Raw genomic sequence first — 23,447 nt, forward strand, 5'->3', positions numbered from 1 at the left:
TAAATTGAATCCGGTCTCGGTTCAGTTCGGGTTAGACCATTGGGCCACCGGAAACACCGGAGATGTGCACCGAAACCAGAACCGATCCAAACCGACCCGAGATAAAACCGAGCTTAAAAGTTAAAACTCACTAACGGACTAACCTAAGTGGGCCAACAGGCCCAACACTCAAGTGGGCGAAGCCCAAGTGTCCAACCGAATAAAACTGTGTTATTCAAGTGGGCCAACAGGCCCTTTGTCACTTAATGAATAAAACTGTGTTATTCATGCTTGTAATGGCTCCATACCGGTTTAAAAAATCGATCCAAACCGAAATGAACCTGATAAATCCAAACCGGTACCAACCCAAACCCAAATCGCACCGAAGCCAACACCAGACCGAAACCGATAAATCCTCAATGGGGCGGTTTCAGTTAGTTCCAAAGTCACACCGAAACCGGTGGAACCGGACCAAAACCGCACCAACCCGGACCGTTGACACGCCTAGATGTGAGGAAGGTCTCACATATGATGAAGTAGCATGGGCAGAAGGCACGTTAGCAAGAAGCCCACACCAGATAACCAGTGGGATAGGCCCTGGCTAACCAGCAGAATGCCCAGATTTGGCATTTTTTCTTTGTGGGCCCCACTACTCTAAGGGATCATGCCACCCATTCTCTACCATGTATAGGGACATGTTAGAGGGTTGTAATGCAACAAATTTCATATTAAACTCATTAGCCTACAATTAGTTATTTAATTTTAAACATTTAGGGAAAATGAGTTTATATAGAAGAGGTTTTGCCAAACAGACCCTAAGGGCTATTTGGCAATATATATATAGGGGAGAGAGAGGTCGGCTGTCCCTCTTTTCTCTCTCACTTACTGTAAATACAGAACAAGGAAGAAGAGAGAGAAGGAGAGAAATGAAGAGAGGAAAAAGGGAGGGCTGCTGCTGCAGCTACCTGCGGCTGTATGCGGCGGCTGCCTGCTACGACTGCTGCTGATGTTGTGCACACCAGTGCAGCTGGTGATGCTGCAGCGTCTACTGCTGCACACACATCTGCACTGATGTGGTGCTTCCTTATTCAAGAGCTGGGACAAGGATTGTACAGCTGATGACTCTCTTACACATCCAACACCCAATTGGGAAGGTAAAACCCTAACCGTAGACTGTGGATTTTACTATAGTAGGAATCGGGTGGGGGTAGTGATGGTATAAAAGGGAAACAGAGGGTTGGAAATTGACTGTGGAGATCAGTACAGCCTCCCACAGCAAAAGCCCCAACAGTGGAACCAAATTGGGACCCGATGGGTATAGGACTGACCCATAAACCCTAAAATTTAGGGCTGTTCATAATAAACTAAAATATGATGAAATTGGTGGTGGTAATTGCCCACACATGACCGTAATTTTTCCCTGGGACAGGTGATTTGATCGACAACCATTTCCAGGAAGCAAATTGGGTAAAATTGAGACCCAATTGACCCAAGATAGTGCTCAGAGACCCAAATTGAATTGGGAAATTAGTTTTTAAGGTGTAGAAATTTAAAATGGAGAGGGAGTAATGTAATTTGGGTGCTGGAATTACCCGGCAGAACTCTGCCAAGAAGAGGCAGGAAAAGCCCCTACGTATGCTTGGAACCCTATCCCAGTACATTCATGAATTAAGGACAATGCAAACATGTACAGTAAGGTCATTATGAGTTAAATACATGTGGATCCGATTCAGTAGACTACGAATGGGCCCAAAGACCATGTGGGTTGGATAAAGAACCTACAAATTAGATAGGTTGAACTGGAATACTAGTTAGTGAGTGGATATGAATCCCAACATTGGAATTCAATAGAGGTATAGGGAAGAATAAGATAATTATGGAAACAACATTTCACATGTGTAAACTGCTAATTTTAGGAACCTGATGTACACTTGGTGAGGATACGGTGATCAGCAATTCAGCGAAAGAACTCCAGATTTGGGAAATCATGTGAGTGGGTATTGTTTGTTTTATGGAGTGTTTCTTGTATGTTTGATTTTGCTTCCACATTTGAATGTGGTGATATTTTGTGCTATGGATTTATTTTATATAAAATCATATAATTTCACATGATGCATGTTTTACCAACTTGGATATGATTGAGATTTGTGGATGGATAGTGTGATAATAGATTTAAAGGTAGTAGGTGTAATATTGATAGTCTATGGCACAATGTGGCCGAGGTTCTGTCTGGTACCGTGGGCCTAGAGGTCAATCTTATAATTACAGCCACAGATGGTGTGATCATGATTTGTGGGTGATTATTGTGATAGTGGATGGTAGTGGGTGTAATATTGACGGTCTGTGGCATAGTGTGGCCGAGGTTTTGTCCGATACCGTGAGCTCAAAGGTCAGTCTTACATATGGCCACAACATGTGATGGAATGTCATGATTGTGATGGATGCATGTAAATGCATATGGTTAGGCTCACATCCCTAGTGCTATAACCCTTTGCCAATAGGAGGTAATATATTGGTTAATCCCACTCGGTGGTAAGTCGTGTAGAACTACTACGCCCAGATATGACGTACTGTATCCTGAGAGGGTACAGCATGGTACGATGTACTGTACGCATGGCTGTAGGACACATGGGGGACCGAGACTCTGACCGGGACTGGCTGACTCTTACCTGCAACTAGCTTATATCCCTGAGGCCCAATGTATAGGGTAGGGGATGCCACTTATGTTGCTTATAGCACTTATACCCATAGGCATTTGAGACTTAGTAATTAGATGGGAAATTTATAGATTAATAAATGAATTCATGTGGATGTTGCATTGAGATATGTGGATTGGGATATGTGGAATTGATTCTAAGATATTGTATGTGCATTCATAAATTGTACGTGCGTACTTGTATGCTCACCCCTCACTGGGCTGTATAGCTCACCCCCGTTGATATTTCCTTTTTAGATATTGGTGTTGGAATTATGGGCAAGGCAAGGACAGCTCTGGTATGCAGGTGCATTGCAAGACACTTGTAGGGACAGATGACATATGTTGTACAGAATGTATTATGACACCTATGGCTGTAAGATTATAAATATTCATATTATTTGTGAATGGAGTTGTAAATTTGTAATTACAATATTCGGTATCACAATAGTCCAGTCACCAAACTATTTATGCTTTTATGGATCTTATATGCGTACTATGATTTAATAAATGTTTTTATAAAGTGGGTTTTGATTATTATACTACATCTGTGATCCTAGATATAGTCAGGCTGACTGGGTTGAGAATCTAGTGTCGCATGCCTTAGCCATATTTAGAGCAAGGTGTGACACCATTGACAAGAGAAAATGAGGTAGAAGTGCCATTGAATGCAGATTGAGGAGCAATTGCTACGACCAAGAAATGAACAACCCCTGTCCATAAGAAGTTTCAGCTCAGTCAGTGCTGATTTGATTTGGATGAATTCCATTGTTGGGGATCAAATCTTCTACTGAGATTGAAGACAACTTCATATTGAGAGTTTTCTTTAGCTTTTATTTCTGTATTTAAAAAAAAAAATACCCATTTAATGTTAAATCAGTCATATCCTTTAATTATTGCTAGAGGGAGAGTTTCCCCCAAGGACTGAGTAAAAAGGAATCTGCACATGGAAATGGTATATAATCTATATGGGTTCCACATGATCATAATCGGATGGTGTCGCTTTGGGTTCCACTGTTTACTAAGGGCCTGTTTGGTATCGTTTCTGTTCCAGAAATGCCGTTTCGTTTCAAAAACGAAAATTTCAGTTTCTGTGTCAAAACGCAGTTTTAAAACGAAAAAATAGTGTTTTAAAATTTCATATTTTTATTGGAATTTTTTTTTTTTTTTTTTTTTTTTGTAAAATGGAACGAAACTGGGAAGACGGAACTCCATTTTTGGAGTTCCGTCAAATCTCGTTTTTTCAGTTTTTTTTTCACTTTTTGTTCCAAAAAAACAGAAACGGACCATAATTGCACCAAACAGAAGATTCTGTTTTTTCGTTCCAATAGAACGAAAAAACTCCAGAAACGTTTTTTTAGAACGATACCAAAAGGGCCCTAAGTGAAAAGGGTATAAAAAAAATCTGTACAACAGCGGCATAGGCTTCCTTTTCCCTTACTTTTAATACCTATGTTACACTTAATTCAAAAAAAAAAAAACCCTCTTTAAAGCTCTGGTTAATTACAGAACAGCTATATTGTTTGAGTTGTTTAACACTTGGGTGAACCCATAACCCATCCAAACCAGCATGGGGTGGTGGGCCATGGTGTTCCTTGAGCAAATCAATCACTTTTCTACTACTACAGCACGATTGCTTGTGGGTAGCATTCACTGACGTCCATCTGCAAATACCTCCATGCTTGCTTGCATTTTTCAAACCTGATCAGCATTTGAGCACGGAAGTCTTGAGCCCATGATTCATTCTTCCCTTCCGTGCTCAGATCATAAGGCACTGAGAAGCTGTTCAGATATGTTAATATCATCAGGTTGTGCATTAGAATTTATATATAAATAATACATCTGTTTTAACCATACCATAAGGTGTCGACAAGCACAAATACTGATTATATGTTTTTACAAATGCCTATATATTATCTCTGCACACATGTTTTTGTGATTAGCATCTACTGTCATCAAATAAATTAGGGTCCTTTTTTTTGCTATTAAAAGAAAATGTAAATAACCATTCACCGTCGGATATGTGAGCACACATTATGTGATGTGAATACCTATTTGACCTAGTTGGGCTATGCTGAAAGAGGAATTTCCTTATATGGAGAAGACAGGGAGAGCTATTCTCCATTACTTCAATGTACAATTCCCTTGTGCTGTTTTTGGTTGTTTTCCCTCTCACAAGAGGTTCAAAAATGTAGGTATAAGCATGTTGGTAGAAATCAGTCAACTAAAAATAGGTACCCAAAAATTTCTCACCCAATACATGAGAAAATGGGGGAATAATTTTTAAGGCGACCCAAGGCATTGTAGGGCTGCCTAGGCAATGATGCACCCACCTACACGTTGCCTAGGCACCCTAGGCGTGTGTCACCCTATGTGTGAGAAAAAAGAGGAAAAGTTGTTAAGGCGAACCAAGGCATGGGGAGGGGTACCTGGACTACACACACGTAGCCCAGGCATGAAGCTCCTGCCATTGCAGGGTCTGACGATGGTCATAATGTACGCAGTCTTACCCCGCTTCGTGAAGATGCTGTTTCTGGACTCAAGCCCGAGACCACTAGGTCATAATGGAACAACCTTACCATTGCACTGAAGTCTGTCCTCTTAATATAGCAATGATAATATTCACCAAAAATATATATATATATATATATATAACAATGATAATTTTATATAATTATAATTATATGAAACATAGAAGTTATATCATGCAATATGATATAATTATGCTATTAATTACCTAATATGATAAAATCAATATATAATAAACAAAGTATAGGATAAATAATAGCATATTCATAGAAAAATAAGCAATGACCATAAATCAACATAAACATGTGAGTGTCAACAAGGCATGTTGTCACCTTGGACCAAGGAAAGAGTTTAGACGCCTTCATGACTATGAATAGAGGGAAAAGAAAATCTGGGGATGGGCTTGCCATAAATGATTTTTAATCATCATGATTCCCTCGACTATTAAACCCATGCAAAACCTTTCTACACCAAAGCCCGATGAATTCCTTTGGCGAGTGGTTATCAATCTCCATAGACATAAGCACATTCTTTAACTTCTACAATCAATGGCTCTCCCTCTTTGGTGCAGTTAAGAGTCCTCAAGAAATTCTCAAGAACTGGATAATGCTATGGCCCCCCAATGAGTGATAAAACTCAAATTTAAAGGAAGAATGGCAATTTCATAATTTTATGGTAAGCTCAGGACCCATTTGGGTAAAACAAGCAGAGTCTAGGACTGCACCGTATATGTAATTAAAGGAAAAGTTCCAATTTGGTATTTAGAATGGCCGGGGGATAAAATGGAAATAACTTTAGAAGTAAGGACTGTTTGGAAAATCAGGGAAAAGAAGGTCCTGACTGTCAATAACAGAAATATGTTTCTTCAAAATTAGAACAGAAAACCAGCCATGGTAGAACCAAACAGGGGTTGGTTCTCACTGAAAGAACTTGGTCAACAAAAAACCCAATCGACTAGAAGTTTTAGGATTCGATAGCTAACCAAAACATCTCAGAAGCCCAATCAATAATCAATTGAACCAGAAATCCATAAACAAATAAAAATTCCACGATAGACACTGGTGGAAATTCCAAAACCAAATCTGAGTTTCATTTTGAAACTCTCAATATAGGAGGATTTCGAACTATGGATTTGGAAACAGGGTAGCAATTTAACCCGAGTTTAAGGCTGGAAGAGTAAAACATGAGAGAGAGATCAAGTTCACACTTGATTAACCAAATGTAATGACTAGACAGGGTAACATCAATGAGAAGAGAAAGAAACAGAGAAGAATCAAGGAGAAAGAAGAGGAATAAAGTAGGGAAAATAACACAATATAAGTTATGAGTCTGAAAAGAGTCGATGATCAGGAAGGAGAGGAGAAAACCCCACAACCAGACATTGGCTTCACAAACTCAGGGCAACAATAACTCAAACCAAATTGTATGCATCCAAATCTGTACTTGATTGGAACATAGCATGCATATATAGCTACTGGCACCGACTCTAAAACAAAGATGGAGTTTGAATCTAACATAAAGTCCATGCTCTAGAACAACTGAAGAATAAATATAAACTAACAAAAATAACCTAAAATAAAAAGGTAAGTTCCTACCTATCCCTGCTGAGCCAAAAGCCAGGTTTGGACTTGGTTCTCCTCGGTCTGGGTCTCCAGACTGGTTTGGTCCAGCCGTAAGACTACTACGGCATTACTGGAACCACAAGTTATACCAGAATCTGGATTCTGGATTCAAGAAACTTGACGAACTGATAAAACTCAGTTTGAATGCAATTCAGTGGAAAACCCGTTATTTTGGTATTTTCCATGCCATAATCAACCCTGTACTTAATGGGTAAATATTTTTGAGATTCCAGAAATAAGAATAAGAGGATGGTAAACGGGGACAGAACAAGAAGAGAACGGTTGATGTGACCACGGGTTCAAAAGCCTAATTATAAGTTGCCATAACAAGATAGGGGAATAATCAGGGGTTAAACTCAAAAGGGAAGGGGACAATTCTGGAATTTAATATAGAGATCAGAGAAAGCAGAAATAAAACTCATGAATCAAGGGCTTTTGAAAATTATTGGAAGAATATGGTCATAATTAGGAACAAGAAGGATCAGTCTTTGATACGTACATGGAAGGAGAAGAAATAAATATGGAAAGATAGAAGGAAGAAATAAAAAAGAGATAATTAAGCAATTAAATAAGATAACTTGGCCTTATCGACGAAGCCATGACGTCCCGACCATTTGGAGGTGCTGAGCCTCTTCTCTTGTGAAGAAAACATGGGAACTTCAAATCATAATTTTCTTCTTGTTTTTCTCCTTCATTCTCTCCCTATAAATAGATTTTACATGACAACTCCTACATTCCCACGTAACCCACAACTAAGAAGTTACAATAACCGATAATAACTACTAATCTCCTACACCACTACATTAATAACAGATAATTCTTACATAAATTCATAATAATTGATAATTCCCAAACAACATATTCATAATCCCCTCTTTTCCAATAAAACTAACCCCGCCCAAAGTCGAGCATGTAACAATCCATCCCCTTGAAGTTTGGTCTTGTCCTCAAGACCATTTTTTTGGAAATTGAACCGTATCAGCATTTAGATCCTCCCATGTTGCTCAGCCAGTAGTCTTCGCTTGACTTGATTGAAAAGGACATAACCTCGTTTCTCAAGGAGAAAATTGTAGGAAATCCACCGACGAGGCACCATGCCTGAGCTTTGATAGCACTTGATACGTACATGGAAGGAGAAGAGATAAAGCAGGAAAGAAAGAAGGAAGAAATAAAAAAGAGATAATTAAGCAATTAAATAAGATGACTTGGCCTTATCAACAAAGCCATGACGTCTCGGCCATTTGGAGGTGCCTAGCCTCTTTTCTTGTGGAGAAAACATAGAAATTCAAATCATAATTTTCTACTTGTTTTTCTCCTTCATCTCTCCCTATAAATAGATTTTACAACAACTCTTACATTCCCTCGCAACCCACAACTAAGAAGTTACAATAACGGATAATGACAACTAATCTCCTACACCACTACACTAGTAACGGATAATTCTTACATAAATTCATAATAATTGATAATTCCTAAACAGTATATTCATAATCCCCTATTTCCCAATAAAACTAATTCCGCCCAAAGTCGTGCACGTAACAGTCTTCTTCCTTCGATAGAAACTATATAACCAGCCCCCAACAAATCGATGGAACTCCCTCCCTAGCAGCCAAACCTGATGAAACTTTAGTGTAGAGTGTCTGATACGAGGAACCCTGAAACCCACGCAAGAGTTCTTCGAAATAGAACCATGAAGATAAATAAAAAAATCTGCTAGAACCAGAACGGGCATTACCTTCAAAGCCAGGTTTATTGTCTAGTGGATATCTCATGGCTGAGTCCGAAAGGAATGAGAATCTGGGATTTGAATCACACAAGAAGAGGCAGTGTATCCCCAAGATCTTAGGCCGAACGGGACTGTTATAATGTGTATGTAGAATTTCTTGTCTAATCCAGCAAGTCGCTCGAATGTTTGGCTAGACACCCTTATATGTCCCGAGCACTTCTTTAGCCACTTTCTTAATACAAGTCGTCATCTCAGTCCACATCTTGTTAGCATCTCCATCAAAATCCCACTTTCCCTGTAAAACCATTTTATTGGTGAATTTTGAGGAGTTCCTTAAAGTCGCCCCCATTTTATCTTAGGACAACTACATCTTCTTGTGTTGTCTTATGTTGAAATACAGATCCAAGACCAATAGTCGATGCTGAGCAGTCAAGTTCTCCCCAGGGATAACCTTACAATCTTTTCACAGTAGTCGGTCTGAGCTTATCATCAGGAAGAAATCAAATTGGCTTGTATGCTTTCCACTTTTGTAGGTAACTAAATGTTCTTCTCTTTTTTTCAAAAAAGGTATTTGCAATGCATAAGCCATATGCTATTGCGAAGTCCAACACAAAAATCTCTTCTGCATTCCTTTCTCTGACTTCGTACCCGCTATGTACCTCTTCAAATCATTTGTGATCCTTGCCCACATGTCCATTAAGGTCCCCTCCAAGTCATCCATGTGCTCTCAGAACTATGCTTTAACACTCTCATCTAGTCCTACTTGTGGCGCATACACATTGGCTATATGTTGATAGTCTCATCGCCTAACACCAGTTTAATGGAGAGAATCCTATTTCCAATTCTTTGAGCATCCACCACTTCGTTCTTAAGTTCCTTGTCCACTTCTATGCCAATTCCACCTCTCCCGCTTGTCTCCCAAATACCAAAGTTTGAAATTATCTAACCCCTTCGCTTTGCTGCCCTTCCATCTTGTTTCTTGGATACATGCAACATTAATATGCCTTCTGCACATAATATCTATCAACTCCAAACTCTTACCTGTTAGAGAGCTAATGTTCCAGGATGCCAATCTAATTTTACGCTGACATACCGAATTAGTGTCAAAGGACATGAAAAGAGAAGGTAATATGCGATAAAAAAAAAAAAAAAAAAAAAAAAAAAAAAAAGATCAAAAAGTAATAATCAGAAGGTAATAGGATCTATTCCTGCTTGTGTCTCCCAAATACCAAAGTTTAAAATTATCTAACCCTTTCGCTTTGCCGCCCTTCCATCTTGTTTCTTGGATACATGCAACATTAACATGCCTTCTGCACATAACATCTATCAACTCCAAACTATTACCTGTTAAAAAGCTAATGTTCCAGGATGCCAATCTAATTTTAAGCTTACATACTGAATTAGTGTCAAACGACATGAAAAGAGTGGGTAACATGCAATAGAAAAAAATAGATTAAAAAGTAACAATCAGAAGGTAAAGGATCCATGCAAAAGAGATTGGCTGGACATAAATAAATAAATAAATATATATAGGGTGCTGGCTGCCTACCTAACACACTTATAGTAAAGGTATATATAGAGATAAAGAATAAAAAATTAAACCTTTTTTTTTTTTGTACAAGAAAATTGATAACGATTTTTTTTTTCTTTTTTCAGGAGATAACAAAAGGGTAGATAAGCTGCAAAAAATGGGAAAGTGAAACTGCCAATCCAAGTGTAGAACAATAACTCACAAACATGATGTGCAATGTGTTGTGTGAATTTTTTTCCCCTTTTCAAGTATGTATAAATGCAAAAAGGAAAACAAATGCAAGTAGCAAAGTAAGAAAAGTAATTAGGATTTCCCTTGCTACTCAATCCGGACTTCGGCAAGGCATAGGAGAAGTTGTCCAAGTTCAAGTGGGAAGACAAAGGGGCGTAGCTCAGAGACTTCTAGGTTACATCGGAAAAGTATATCTTCCACTCAATAATGTGCAGTAATATTGGTGAGAAAATTAGGAAGGTTTTTCTAGATGATGGCTTCTCCGAATAGGGGAGGATATCAGTGTTGGTTGATTGGAGTTGGTGTGGTTCAATGGGAGAGAGCGAATCAAAGCCTATACGGAGGAGACAAAAGGTGAGAGGTCAAAGCCGGGGTTGGTAAAGGGAGCAGATCTCACTAAGGGTAGGGTCGGTACAGGAAGGAGGATTTGATGGTCTAAAGGGAGAGATTAATGGCAGGGACAGGGGTAGCAAGCGATAGGCAAGGTATAGGAGGGATTTTCAAACTTTTTTTTTAAACCAAACCAAACCAAACTCTGCCCATTTCATTCAGCCATAAGGCTATTTATAGAATATTACAGATAAGCAAACCCTGACACGTGTCTATGGACACGTATGCTAACAACTTTCAAAAAACATTCACAAAGAACAAGAAGATAAGAGAGTGACAGGCAACTACTACTTATCCATCCACCGACACTCTTCTGTATACAAAGACAAATACAGATACAATAAACACCAACAAAATATGAAATCTATACATTAGAGGCATCAGAACTATCAGAACTGCTGGATGGATACGTACTGGCGGTATCGATCAGCCAATCATTGTAGGCTTCTAGTAGCTGTTCGATGCGGGGGTCAAGTAGTCTGCCTGTGTGATGAAGTTCCCATGCCGTATCCATTCGAAGAAGGAGAGGGGCTGGAACCTGACTTGGACAAATTTGGGCCAGACAGTCCCGGTGGTAGCTCCTTCCTGGAGTAATTCTGCATTTATCCAGGAGTGAAAGTCTGCAATTCTTGACGCCCATTTGGAGACAGGAATATCATCCAGGGTGAAGAATTGTTTTGGGTCTTGGTTTTGGTATGGGGTAAAAGGGGGAGGTGGAATAGGATTAGGTCTGTGTTGGGTATCCAGAGGATTGTGAATTTCAGGGTCATCATCCATCTCTGAAACATGAGGAGTAGGTGTGTTAGGACCTTCATTCATAAAAGAAGGAAGTGGATTTTGTAGGGTTATACACACCGACAAAATACGACATCTATACATTAGAGGCATCAGAACTATCAGAACTGCTGGCTGGATACGTACTGGTGGTATCGATCAACCAATCAACGTAGGCTTCTAGTAGCTGTTCGATGCGGGGGTCAGGCAATCTACCTGTTTGATGAAGTTCCCATGCCGTATCCATTCGAAGAAGAAGAGGGGCTGGAACCTGACTTGGAGAGACATTATTTGTAGCACACATAGTGTGTAAAAAGGATCTCCATTCATCTCTATGCTGAACTCGGGTGGTAAAGAGGTCATAAGGCTTGATGTTTAATACATGAAGATCAGGAGTGTAATGGATGTAATGGCAGGGTTCTTGATTTTCAAAAGTTTGGTGAATGAGAAGATGTTGATGGAAAAGGATAGTAATCAGGCCTCGATACTCATGGTGTTCGGCATGTTTGGAAAATTAAGCCTCCAATTCGTCCTACTGAACAACCTTCAGAAATTTTCCCAGCAAAAGCAGCTTTAAATTGGCAAGCAGAAAATGTTGTCGTCCAAAATCAGTACCTTGAGCGAATTCTTGCTCAGACCCAACAAACTCAAGGCACACAGACTCACCATGATCACCTCCTCCAGTCTTTAAGACGAGAAATTGATCAGGTTCATGTGGAATTGGCTGGAATTGAAAGCAGAGATCAGGCCTCTGAGAATGTATTTGAAAGCAAGGAAAAGATCACCGATAGCAGAAGCAGGGGTATGTGTCAGTGGCAAGTCGACAAAGGGATGAAGGAAGGAGAGAGATCGAGGGGGGGAGATAGATCGAGGCTTTGTGGCAGAGGCAAGGTAGGCAGGAGAGGTCAGGATAGAAGGTAGGAATAGGGAGAAAGGATAGATCAGGGGAGGCAACAGGTGGGGGTTTTACCTACCAGGTACGACTGGAGAGACGCTAATGCCGCTGCCACCGCCGTCGCCGCTACCTGAGTTGGGGGACATAGCCGAGCTAGAGAGACACTGCTAACAATGAGCCGTTAGAACAAAGAGCCGTTAAAAATAGGGAGAAAGTTAGACTTACATCCTGATCAATGGCTTATAGTGGAGGTAGTTGGGGGCAATTTGGGTATTTTACCTACTTTTGCCAATTTGTAATTTTATTTAAAGTTCGGGAGCTATGTGTTATTGTGAGTAATGAGATGGGTGCCAACAAAAGAGGGTTTATCAGTTAAGAAAAACAACTCAGCTTTTCCTAAGTAAATGGGGGTCGGCTACATGGATACGCGAGTGGGGAAGACCAAAAAGAAAGGTAAGAGAAGGGAAAGAGAGAGAAAGGAAAAAGCAAAGCAATATCTCCGGGACATTCCATCTACAAACAATTTGCGACACAAATCTTTGTCTTCCAAACAGCTCGGTTAGATGTCATACTAGGATGAAGGCATAGCCTCTGCATGTCTTTCCTTACTAACTCATCAGTGGTCATCTTTGGTCTGCCCCTAGCCCTTTTAGCTCCATTCATCTGGATCTGATAACACCTCCGCAATAAAGCATCCCAAGGGCTCCGTTGGATATGTCCAAACCACCTTAAACGACATTCTCAGTGTAATACCTCCAAATTTGGAACCTTAGAATATTATTTCTTTTATGTTATTTTTCTAAGTCTACTTAAATATTTGAATAGCTTTAAGTAATAAATTAATGTGCTAGCCTAGAGGTTAGGTTGGGACATTAGTCAGGTATTAGGTTCAAACCTTGTAAGTTTAAATTGAGGGAAATAATTTTTTTAATTAAAAAGATTCTTACTTTTATCTTTATTTTCGGTTTTAAATTGCTTGTGGTCCCCACCCCAATTAAACAAAACGTGAGGGGTGAGAAGAGTCCTAATAAAGGAAATATAGGAATGTGCTGTCCTAGAGGAATTAGGAGAGAGAAAAAGAGAGAAGTGAGAGAGAGAGACAAAGAGAAGTCTTTGAATGAGGAGAGAGAAAGAGGGAGAGAGTTGTGACCAAGAGGGAGTAGGAGAAAGGGAATTGTGAGCTATAAAAGAAGAGGAAGAGAGAGAAGAGAAGGAGGGTCGTGAGAAAGAAAGAAAAGAAAGAAAAGAAAGAAAAGAAAGAAAAGAAAGAAAAGAAAGAAAAGAAGGAAAAGAGAAAGAAAGAGGGAGAGAAGAAGGGACCCGCAAGAAGAAACAAAAAGGGATTGGTGGAGAAAAGAAGAGAAAAAGGGACCCGCAAGAAGAAACAAAAAGGGATTGGTGGAGAAAAGAAGAGGTATCTCAAGCTTCTTTTGCTGGAAATTTAAGTTCCAAACAGCCTTACAGCCTTACAAGTCGGTATTCAAAATCTGTTCACCATTAATTTCCTGATCACGATTCTTGTGTCTTCTTGTTCTCCATCCAAAGTCTCTACATCCTTATAGCCTTATAGCCTTACAAGTAGGTTTTCTAAATAATGTTAGAAAAGAGGGAAAATAAAAATAACACTTGGTCGCTTTGTTAGCCTAAAGATGGGCGACTTGCCACATAAGCGCTTAGGCAGCCCTCCATTCTTTGATGTTGCAACTGTCAATCTGTCATAGCTGAAGATTTTGTTCTTTGCAATTCCATCTAATTCCGATCGACCAAAAATGGAGTCGGGATAGTCATGAAGGTCACTGATATGTAAAGTGCTGCCTACAAAATAGCATGTGCAGAAACAGCTATGGTGAATGGTGATCCCAGCCACCAGAATTTGTGTGTAGTAATGGACTTTTCCATCCACACCGCCCCCCCCCCCAGAGCAAGCATTCCTACTAATCTTTCCTTTATACACCACTTTAACACTCATGGTATGAAAAAAATTAAAATAAGAGCATCAAGTCATTACTCTATGAGAAAATTACCTCATTAGTTCTTCTAGATGAGATCCTTCACCAGATATACCATTTCTGCAGGAGTTCAAAAATTCCCAATCAAATGGTCATCATATAATATATGCTGCTTTTATTAATAAGATTATGCAAACAAACCTGCAGACTGAAACCTTGAAGAGATGAAGAGACTTGGTGGACAGATTATAAGTAGCATCTGCAATGTGATCCCTATCAAACAAGTATACTACTGGATAACCTAGAAGCCATCTGAAACAAATATAATACTGAGTTTTAATGTTACAGACAAAAAATTTCATAACATGGAAAAAACTGTGGTCAACTTTTATAAAAATATAAAGCACCACCTACACAGTGACTTACATCTTGGAAACTCAATTCACTGTTGAATTGGCTGAGAGATGTCGCTGGGGGCATATTGGGGTTGTTAGAAGTCAATTCCTTAACCAAAGAGGAATCATGGCTTGCCATTCAGCACAAGTCAGGATTCTCTTTCCTAGGGGTATTTTGGTCTCGAATGAATATTGACGAATAAAATTACACCATCTACCTCTTTTAGGATTTTTGATGGGGTAGCCTTAGGGAAGAGGGGAAAAATCAGAATAGTAGGGGGAGAAAGAAGAAATGCACAAACCAAACTAATTTCATTCAATTAAATTCAACTTTTCTCAATATCATAGTAAGTTCGAGGACGGCAATAATACGGGAACGGATACGTACGGCAGTTAAATGGACCATACAGTAATAATACATTTCACAAAATCTGGTGCAATAAAACACGTACGGCAATGATATGGTACATGTTTAATACGTGTTTAATACGATTGCTCTGTAAAAATCCGGGAGCAAAAATCCGGGACTAAAAATAATTGTTTGAAACTAAATTCTAATCTATCATGCTTTTATGAACACTAAGATCCAATCTGATTTTCCAATTTGAAATCATTTCCCATTCTTTTGAATTTTCACATTTAATATTAATTAAATTTAACCCCTAAAAATGGTATGGTAGAAAGAACTAAGAGGAGAATCAAACCTCATCTCGTCTTGTAACTTTTAAATGTTCTCTTTTTCTTCTTGGTACAAAAACAAGGTTCAAGAAGATGGAGAATAAATGTTTGCAATCGTTCATCCCAGAGATGAGCTTGGATTTTTTTGAAATTTCCATGGGGGTACAATCTAAGACCGGTCACGGATCAATTTTAAGACTCAAGAACCTCCTCCCTTCAACTCCTTTGATTTCTCAGATGCAATATTGTAGGAACAGAGGGAGGAGAACACCAGTGTCATTTTCCTTTTTCTAATTCTTCACATTGTCCAGCTGTAACTATGTTTGTAAATAATTGTCAGTCTAATTCAAATGGCGATTGTATGCTAAATTTCCTAGAACGGTTTTCATTTCAACCCCTTTTGGAGAATCCCGCCCTTTGCCATCTTTGTCCATGTGGGTCATCTCTTTTGAATCTTTCTTGCTTCCCGTAAAAAATTATTAGCAGATGCAATCGCCCTCGATTGAATTTTCAACTACCAATGGGAAGAGAAAGGTTAATTGGGTTTTCAACAATCCATGGGAAGAGAATGAGAGCAAGGGATATTGATGTCTTACCTATCACCCTCGGTCGCTGGCCGCCGAGAACGGAGATGGAGGAGAAGGGGTCACTGGGGCAAGGGTTCCCCCCTTTTTTTTTTACTTAGATGAGAGAAGAAGAAGGGTAATAGTTTCGATCGATTAAGGTTCCTGATAGAAGACAAGGGTCGAGAATCGGGATTTGGCCCATTTGGGTAGATCTCATTTTTTTTTTTAATCCAAAAGTTTTATTGAGTATGTAACGTATTATACGAGTATTATTCGTGTATAACACAATTATCTTTAAAATCCGTGTATTAAACGGTTTTTTTGGATTGATACGTCAAATTACGAATTTTTGAATTAAACGTTCGGATGCACGTATTATACGCGTATTTTACTAACTATGCTCAACATTGAGTGTATGCAAGTATATAAAGAGGAAATAATAAGACTCCTACTTAGACTCCAAAACAAACTCCTACTTCTATACCTCATATGTATCCTATCCCAAAACAAACTTGAGAAAATAAAAAACTTAATATTAAACTAAACTACTACCAGCCCTTGTTGGACCGAAAACCTAGGCTGGACCGGTTCTTCCTAGCCTTAGCTTCCACAACTAGTCATGCTAATCCAACCAGGTAAGTGCAGCTATATCTGCATCAACTCTCCTCCTCTGAAAAGAACTCGACTCCATCAAGTTTGGATGAGGTCCAAGAATGCCGTCAGAGTCGATGCGCTTGATGAGAAAAGTACCAACTGTTCTCTTGAGCTTGAGAGGGGGAAGATCCTTTGCTGGAAGGAACTTCATCTCAAGGCCACCATGCTGAAAAGAGTATGTATTTTCATATCTACAGTGTTTGGCTTTCTTGTCGAACAACCATGGGCGTCCCAGAAGAATGAGACGGACTTTCAGTGGGAGAACATCACACTGAACTTGATCGATCAGTCCACCAATGGAAAACGTGACCAAACACCTTTCATTATTTTCAGATTATTGTTATTCACCCACCCAACCTTGTAAGGGTTCGGATGAGGCTCAATTTTTAGACCCAACTTGCGAACAACATCTTCAGCAACAACATTGGTACAACAACCGAGGTCGATCACCATATTACACAAGTTGTCATTGCATCGCACCCTGGTTTGAAAGATACTGTTACGGCACTAATCGTCCTCCTCGGGAATCTTCTATGTAGTCAAAAGAGGACAGATCACATAGAACGGTTGAGGTTCACCATCACTGTCACCATCATTGATCTCACTAGGCTCACGATCACATATAGCCTCCAGATTTACTGTTCATGTTTTCGATTGCTTGTCTGGTATATAGGGTATAAAATTATCCTCGTCAATGTATGCTAACAACCGGTTAGGACATTGATTAGCTCGATGCCCGTACCCCTTGCATTGGAAACATTGAATAGCCTCCTTTATTAATACTGAGTTCCTGTCACAACCACACTGAGGTGAGGAGTATGGATGATTAGGCCGTGAAGATGACATGTTTGAATCGCGTCGAGGTGGAGAATACAACCGGATGGGTCGTGAAGATGCAATAGATAAAGCACTAGCCTATGGTCTGCTGATTGACTTTTTCTGTGGAGATGACTGTGGCTGAATAAAACTGGGACCTCTAGGAAAAGCATCTGTAAATGGTCTCCGATTGTATAGGCGTTTCAGCCTTTCCCCAACCTGATATGCTTCTTGTACGGCATCTTCCATTGTAGGCAGTCGGCTAGATGCCAGGGCAGCACTAAGTTGAAGGTGCAAACCATTGCGGAATTGTACTACCAATACTTCTTCATCCCACTCAAAATAGGAACAAGTGGCCGAATAATAAAATCTAGCAACATACTCTTCAACAGTCAAATTCTCCTGTTTCAACTGTGCAAAGCGGAGATGCATGCGTTGTTTGTCGTTAGAAGGCAAGAATCTCCGGTTCATGACTTCATGCATTTCAGCCCAAGTAGTGACTAAACCAATGCCTCGGGTTCGGTTTTGTTGCTATTGTTTGATCCACCAGACTCAGGTTGTGCTTTTCAGTTTGGCCTCTGCAAATAGGATCTTTCGGGCCTCAGTCAACCCATGCTATCTGAAGAATGTCTCTAAGCTGTGAATCCAGTCAAGGAATAGTTTTGGGTTGGTCCCCATAAAAATCAAAGACATCCAATCTTACTCCTCTTTCTGGTCCATCATCATATCTACCAATCCCATGTGGTGGTGGAGGTGGTGGTGGTGGTGGTGTATGATGTGGTGGCGGTGGTGGCGGTGGTGGTGGTGACGAATCTTGTGGAGTGGTGTTGGAAGAATCCCCAAATTGAATGGGACTCTTTCCTCTATCTCCTACCACCAAACGATTAATAAAAGCTTGCATGGATCTCATAGAAACTTGCATGGATTCCATCATTGTCTTAAGGGAAGTGACATCGGTAGTGAGAGCTTCAAATTTTGCATCAGTTTCTCCCTTATAAGAGTTCATCTATTGAACTTCACGATTAGCTACCATACTGGAGATGGGCAAGATTACACTCAAATATGATAAGCAAAAATAGTAAATTAGGAGGTTTAAAGAGCAATGGCAGAATAGTAAATAACTCTTTTTTCTTTTTTCTTTTTCTTTTTTTCAAGGGATGGCAGAATTGTAAATAGATGAAGCTCACTTTAAGCCACCAAGGGATATCACGTGTGAGGCAGGGATATAATTGGAAATAAGGGAAAATATGGGGATAAAAGAATTAAAGAGAAATAGAGGGGCAAAGTAGGAAAATCAGACAAAATGATTGGAAGAAAATAAAAAAATAAAAAAAGAATCGTGGGTTGTGGGGCTTTAATACCGACAGAGGAGGTTGTCTCCACCTTGGACTGAGATTCAACTAGCGAAGGAACCAACTTCGACTGCAACGAGGAGTCTTCTGCGATGATGGAACTGAACTAGATCCCCAGAGTTCAAGGATCTACTGGTGACGACAGAAAAGCCAGGTACTTTCGTCTCTCTACTCTTTTCTCGTCTTCTCTTCTTTTACTCCTTCTGTTCTTTCTTCTCCTCTTCTTCTTTTTCTTTTGTCTTATGTTCTTCTTTCTCTTCTTCTTCTATCTTCTTTTTTTTTTCTTTTCTGTCTTCTATTCTCTCTTCTCTTTTCTGAGTTGCTTCTCTTTTTTCTTTTTTCTTTTTTTTTTTTCCTAGTGTTGCTGGATCCACGATCGAAGGCAACAGAGGGCAAGGGGTTTCAATAGGGTTGAAGGGATGGGATGGGATGGGGTTGGGGTTTCGGTTGGGACGATGGATAAAGGAGATTTTTTTTTTTTTTGTTCTCAGTCAAGGATTAAAGTATCGGTCGCCATATCGGTCAGCCAAAATTAAGATACGTATCGGAGGGTATCGTATCGTATCAGAGATATGCTAAGATATGCACATAAATGGATAGGGAACACATTTTTATACATTTTTGGATAAAAAAAAAAAGTTAAAAAAAGCTATATATAGTATATAGAAAGCATAAACACTAAAAGAGAGAGTATCGCACTAATAGACAAGTATATTGAGTTGAAAATGTTCAAAATGATGAGGTTTCTTACAGTTTTTTTCTTTTCTCATTGCCATTGCCAATGTGATGAGTGTCATAAAGAGTGTCGTGGTGGTTCAAATCCTTGGCTAGGACCTTCTTCTTGAATAGGAGCAACTAAGATGATGTTCTGCACTTGTCGAATATAGGCACAATATTTACCCCAATCGAAATATTTATGGTAGTGGTTCTCCTATTCATTGTAGAATCTTTTGTACTGCTCTGGAGTGGCCAATGTTGGTCCTACATAAGTCCCATATCCATAGCTTGAAGAAGCACCTGAAGATACATAGCGTCCACGTCCGGATGAGGAACCAGCGTGATCTAAACTTCTGTATTGCTATGGATTGGTAAATGATTATCCTGCAAAAGTCCCATATCCATAGCTTGAAGATGCACCTGAAGATACATTGTGTCCATGTTCGAATGAGGAACCAGTAGGATCTAAACTAATGCTCATTGACTCCATGCTACTCATCAACGCATCAGTAGCACTCAGATTATGGGATTGCCAACCCCACCGACTATAAGACTTTGGTTGTGTGCGAGCACCATGATGACTATCTTGGGCTGCATATGTAAATGCAACCTTCTCTGTGAAATGTATCGGTACATAAGTTTGGCCACCACCACTACCACCATCACCACCGTTACCTCCACCACCACCACTACCACCACCACCACCATCGCCACCACCACCATCGTCATCATCATCATCATCATCATCATCATCATCGTTATCAGCATCATTATCATTATCATCATCGGCACCATCCTTGTTTTGATCATCATCACTATCTAGTTGAGTTACACTATATGTAGCACCTGATCTCGTCCTCTTGATATCGCCATCATCGAAGCTATCATAATCCTCTTGTATACCTAATGGTGCTTAGGTTTCATCATCATCAATATTTTTAAAATCTTCATTTATATCTCTAATGAGGTCCTCTATAATGGGATCAGCTGTGGTTTCTCATCGATCTTCAGATAATTTGTCCATCACCAAAACCTTTTCAATGTCCACAATCCATCCCCTATCTAGATTTTCCTCGTCGAGTATGTGGGTGATGTCAATTGCGTTGACATCAATATCATCCCCTGATTTCTCCAATTCTAAGTATTTCATCTTCTATTTCATGTTATAGTGCATATGCACTAGCTTCTCCAGCTTCTCATAACTCAGACGATTCCGAGGTTTGGTGTGTATCAATCCGAACGTACTCCAGTTACGTTCGCAGCCACTTGAGGATGCCGTGCATGATAATATTTTCATTGTGATTGACCTCAAGTTTGGAACGCTCCATCCATAGTTCAACCACCAATCAGTTGTACAAAGATAATTACAACATTAGGAGTTCGAAATAAATTTGAAATACAAGGATAGCTGATTAAACCTAAATTACCAAGGCATTGTGTTCCTCTAGCACGGATAGCTAAATGATCAGAAACCCACGAGTGGTCTCCCGGAAGTACTTCACCTATAAAGGTATTAACATATTAATATGCCACTCAATGTATTAAATATTAATCAATATGTAATATTAGTAGATTACTAACCTCTTCAACTGCATCTTTGGCCACATCAATATTAGGAGCTAACATGTTGATAACATCCTTCAAAGATTCCATCAAATCCTTTCTAAACCTTAAATTGTTTGTGTAGTGAAGATCCTGATTCAAATAATAGGTTGCACATGGTTACATATTATTTATTGTTAACGATTAAGTAATATTAAATTACTAATAAAGCCACTTAAAAATTTAATTGAGAAATTACCTGCCCGATGAAGGTTTTGAACCAAATTAGTTTCCCATTGATGATTTATAATCTTAAAAAATGCCTTGAATGACTTTGGGTTATCCTCTTCTATCTTCTGCTTGACAACTTCTATACAATGCACTATACTTCCCATGGTCTGTGCCTTATCACCATCAACTACTCTAAGTATCACAAATAGTAGTTGCATAATCTTAGTAAGTCGGTATACCCTTTCTCAAAACTTTGTTGAGGTGATTAGATCTTGAACAGCTTTTCCAATTTCAGTGCTTGGGTATCTACTAGTGAACCACTCATTAGAGGTGAATGACTTAACCAGCCCTTCTTCCATTTTTGAAGAGTATCAAGTGCAATATAATTTGTTGCAAACCTTGTAGTTGCAGGGCTCACCAAGTCACCTTTTGTGTACTTTCTCATCAATGCCAACACCCAGCTGTGATTGTAGATGAAGTTGGTGATCATCTTGGCATCAGAAGCCAATGTGCACACTTTATTTATTTCACCAATGTCCTCGAATATCAAATCAATACAATGGGCTGCACAAGGTGTCCGATATAGGGTGGGATTCTTCACTATAAGTAAGATACCAGCCTTTTTGAAATTGGCGGCATTATCAGTCATAATCTGGAGAACATTATCTGGCCCAACATCCTGCACAACTTCATCCATTAATTTAAACAAATACATTGAGTCCTTGATATCTAAGGATGCGTTGAAAAACTTATGGAATATTTTTTTCCCATCACAATATATGAGGAAATTGACGATGGACATCCTAGTCGATCCACTCCACCCATCACATATGATGGTCGCTCCATATTCAGGCCACTTGTATTTAAACTCTTCAATGTATTCATCCACGTCTTTCATAATAGCATTTAAGTATGGCACAGCAATATCATGAGGTGTGGGTGGCTTCAAATTTTTCCCACATGCCTGAATCTCCTTGACCATAGCCTTGAAATATGGATCTTTAGCTTAGTGAGGTGGAATCATAGAACTGTGGAACCACCTAGAGATTAATTTCCCAATTTTCTTACTCAATGTCTTTAGTTGCAAGGCCTCTTCAATCCTTTGTTACCCTTCATCATAAGGATTGTATGGTGCATTTCTCATATCTTTAATTTCTGGGCTCTTTTTCCCCTTGCCTTTACCACTGGAGGCGAATTTTTCAAACATGCCATTCACAATCCTCATGATCCCTTAGATTCTCAACCAATCTAACCTCATCTTCAATAGCTTTTTTTGCTTTATCTCTACTTCCCCTTAAATGCTTCCTCATTACTTTGTTTATTTTATCTGGGCACTTTGTACACTTGGCAACATTCATAGTTTTTGAGGCGGTAAGGCGATGGAGGCGTTTGAGGGTCTTTCGAAGCATCTTAGCTATAAGGCGGGCATAAAGCATCGCCTTATCGACTAAAGCGTTCTTGTGTAATTTTCTTATAAAACCAATCTATTTGGCTCAAATCCTATTTGAATCCTATTACTCATATGTTAAATAAATATTCATATTCATACCAATGTAAGATATTCATCAAGAAAACAAATCAATAAAGTGAATAAACTAAGTTCATCTTCATCAATCATCATAACATATTAACATATAATATAAATACATAATTATGAAACAAAATTATAAATATAGAGAAAAGAAGTCATAAAAATACCAAGTATTTATTATACTTACCTCTATGATATCAAAATGAGTGCCTAAACCCTAAGGTCATCCACTATATTTCTACTCATGTCAAAGAAGAATGAAGTTCACCGCTGCCAGAGCAAAATGGTCGCCTGGATCAGTGGTTCTTCCTTGTTCTTTGATTCCTTCTCAAAGCCCTTTCTTAAAACCCTTGACAAAATCCAAACCCTGTTTGTGAATCGTGTATTTGTTTTGTTTGTTTTGATTATTTTTTGTGGAGTAAAGCTGATCCCATACATCTCAAGTGTAAACAAAACCATACACCTACCAATAAAAAATCTATATTTGGAATCTTCATCAAGTAATTTTAAAATCTGTTTAAAAAAGAAAAAAACTATAAGGCGCCACTTCATATAAGGCGTAGCACTACCTTACCATCTCTAGACCGTATCAACGCCAAGGCGCTGGTAAGGCGACACCTTAGCAGTGCCTTAAAAACTATGGC

At 39.2% G+C, this 23,447-nt stretch overlaps 1 protein-coding gene and 1 long non-coding RNA gene across 4 annotated transcripts in view; one reads left to right on the plus strand and one right to left on the minus strand.

Moving 5' to 3' along the window:
- The first annotated feature begins 847 nt into the window (after positions 1–847).
- On the plus strand, positions 848–3,219 carry LOC122062950. 2 transcript variants are annotated; one of them, XR_006135156.1, is made up of 3 exons: positions 848–1,133; positions 1,896–1,968; positions 2,933–3,219. It is a non-coding gene; the product is annotated as an uncharacterized LOC122062950 (long non-coding RNA). The 2 variants fall into 2 exon arrangements; XR_006135155.1 differs by lacking the exon at positions 1,896–1,968.
- Positions 3,220–4,080: 861 nt separating this feature from the next.
- The window catches only part of LOC122062954, a 44,286-nt gene continuing 24,919 nt past the window's right edge, over positions 4,081–23,447 (minus strand). For both annotated transcript variants that reach the window (XM_042626620.1, XM_042626621.1), the window contains 3 exons: positions 14,523–14,633; positions 14,397–14,441; positions 4,081–4,456 (listed from right to left, as the gene is read on the minus strand). In XM_042626620.1, the coding sequence (XP_042482554.1) occupies positions 4,297–4,456; positions 14,397–14,441; positions 14,523–14,633 (316 nt within the window). In that variant the 3' untranslated portion in view covers positions 4,081–4,296. The remainder of the gene's footprint in view (positions 4,457–14,396; positions 14,442–14,522; positions 14,634–23,447) is intronic.

This window comes from Macadamia integrifolia, unplaced genomic scaffold, assembly GCF_013358625.1.
Source record: "Macadamia integrifolia cultivar HAES 741 unplaced genomic scaffold, SCU_Mint_v3 scaffold115, whole genome shotgun sequence".
In the NCBI taxonomy this organism is placed as follows: Eukaryota; Viridiplantae; Streptophyta; class Magnoliopsida; order Proteales; family Proteaceae; genus Macadamia; species Macadamia integrifolia.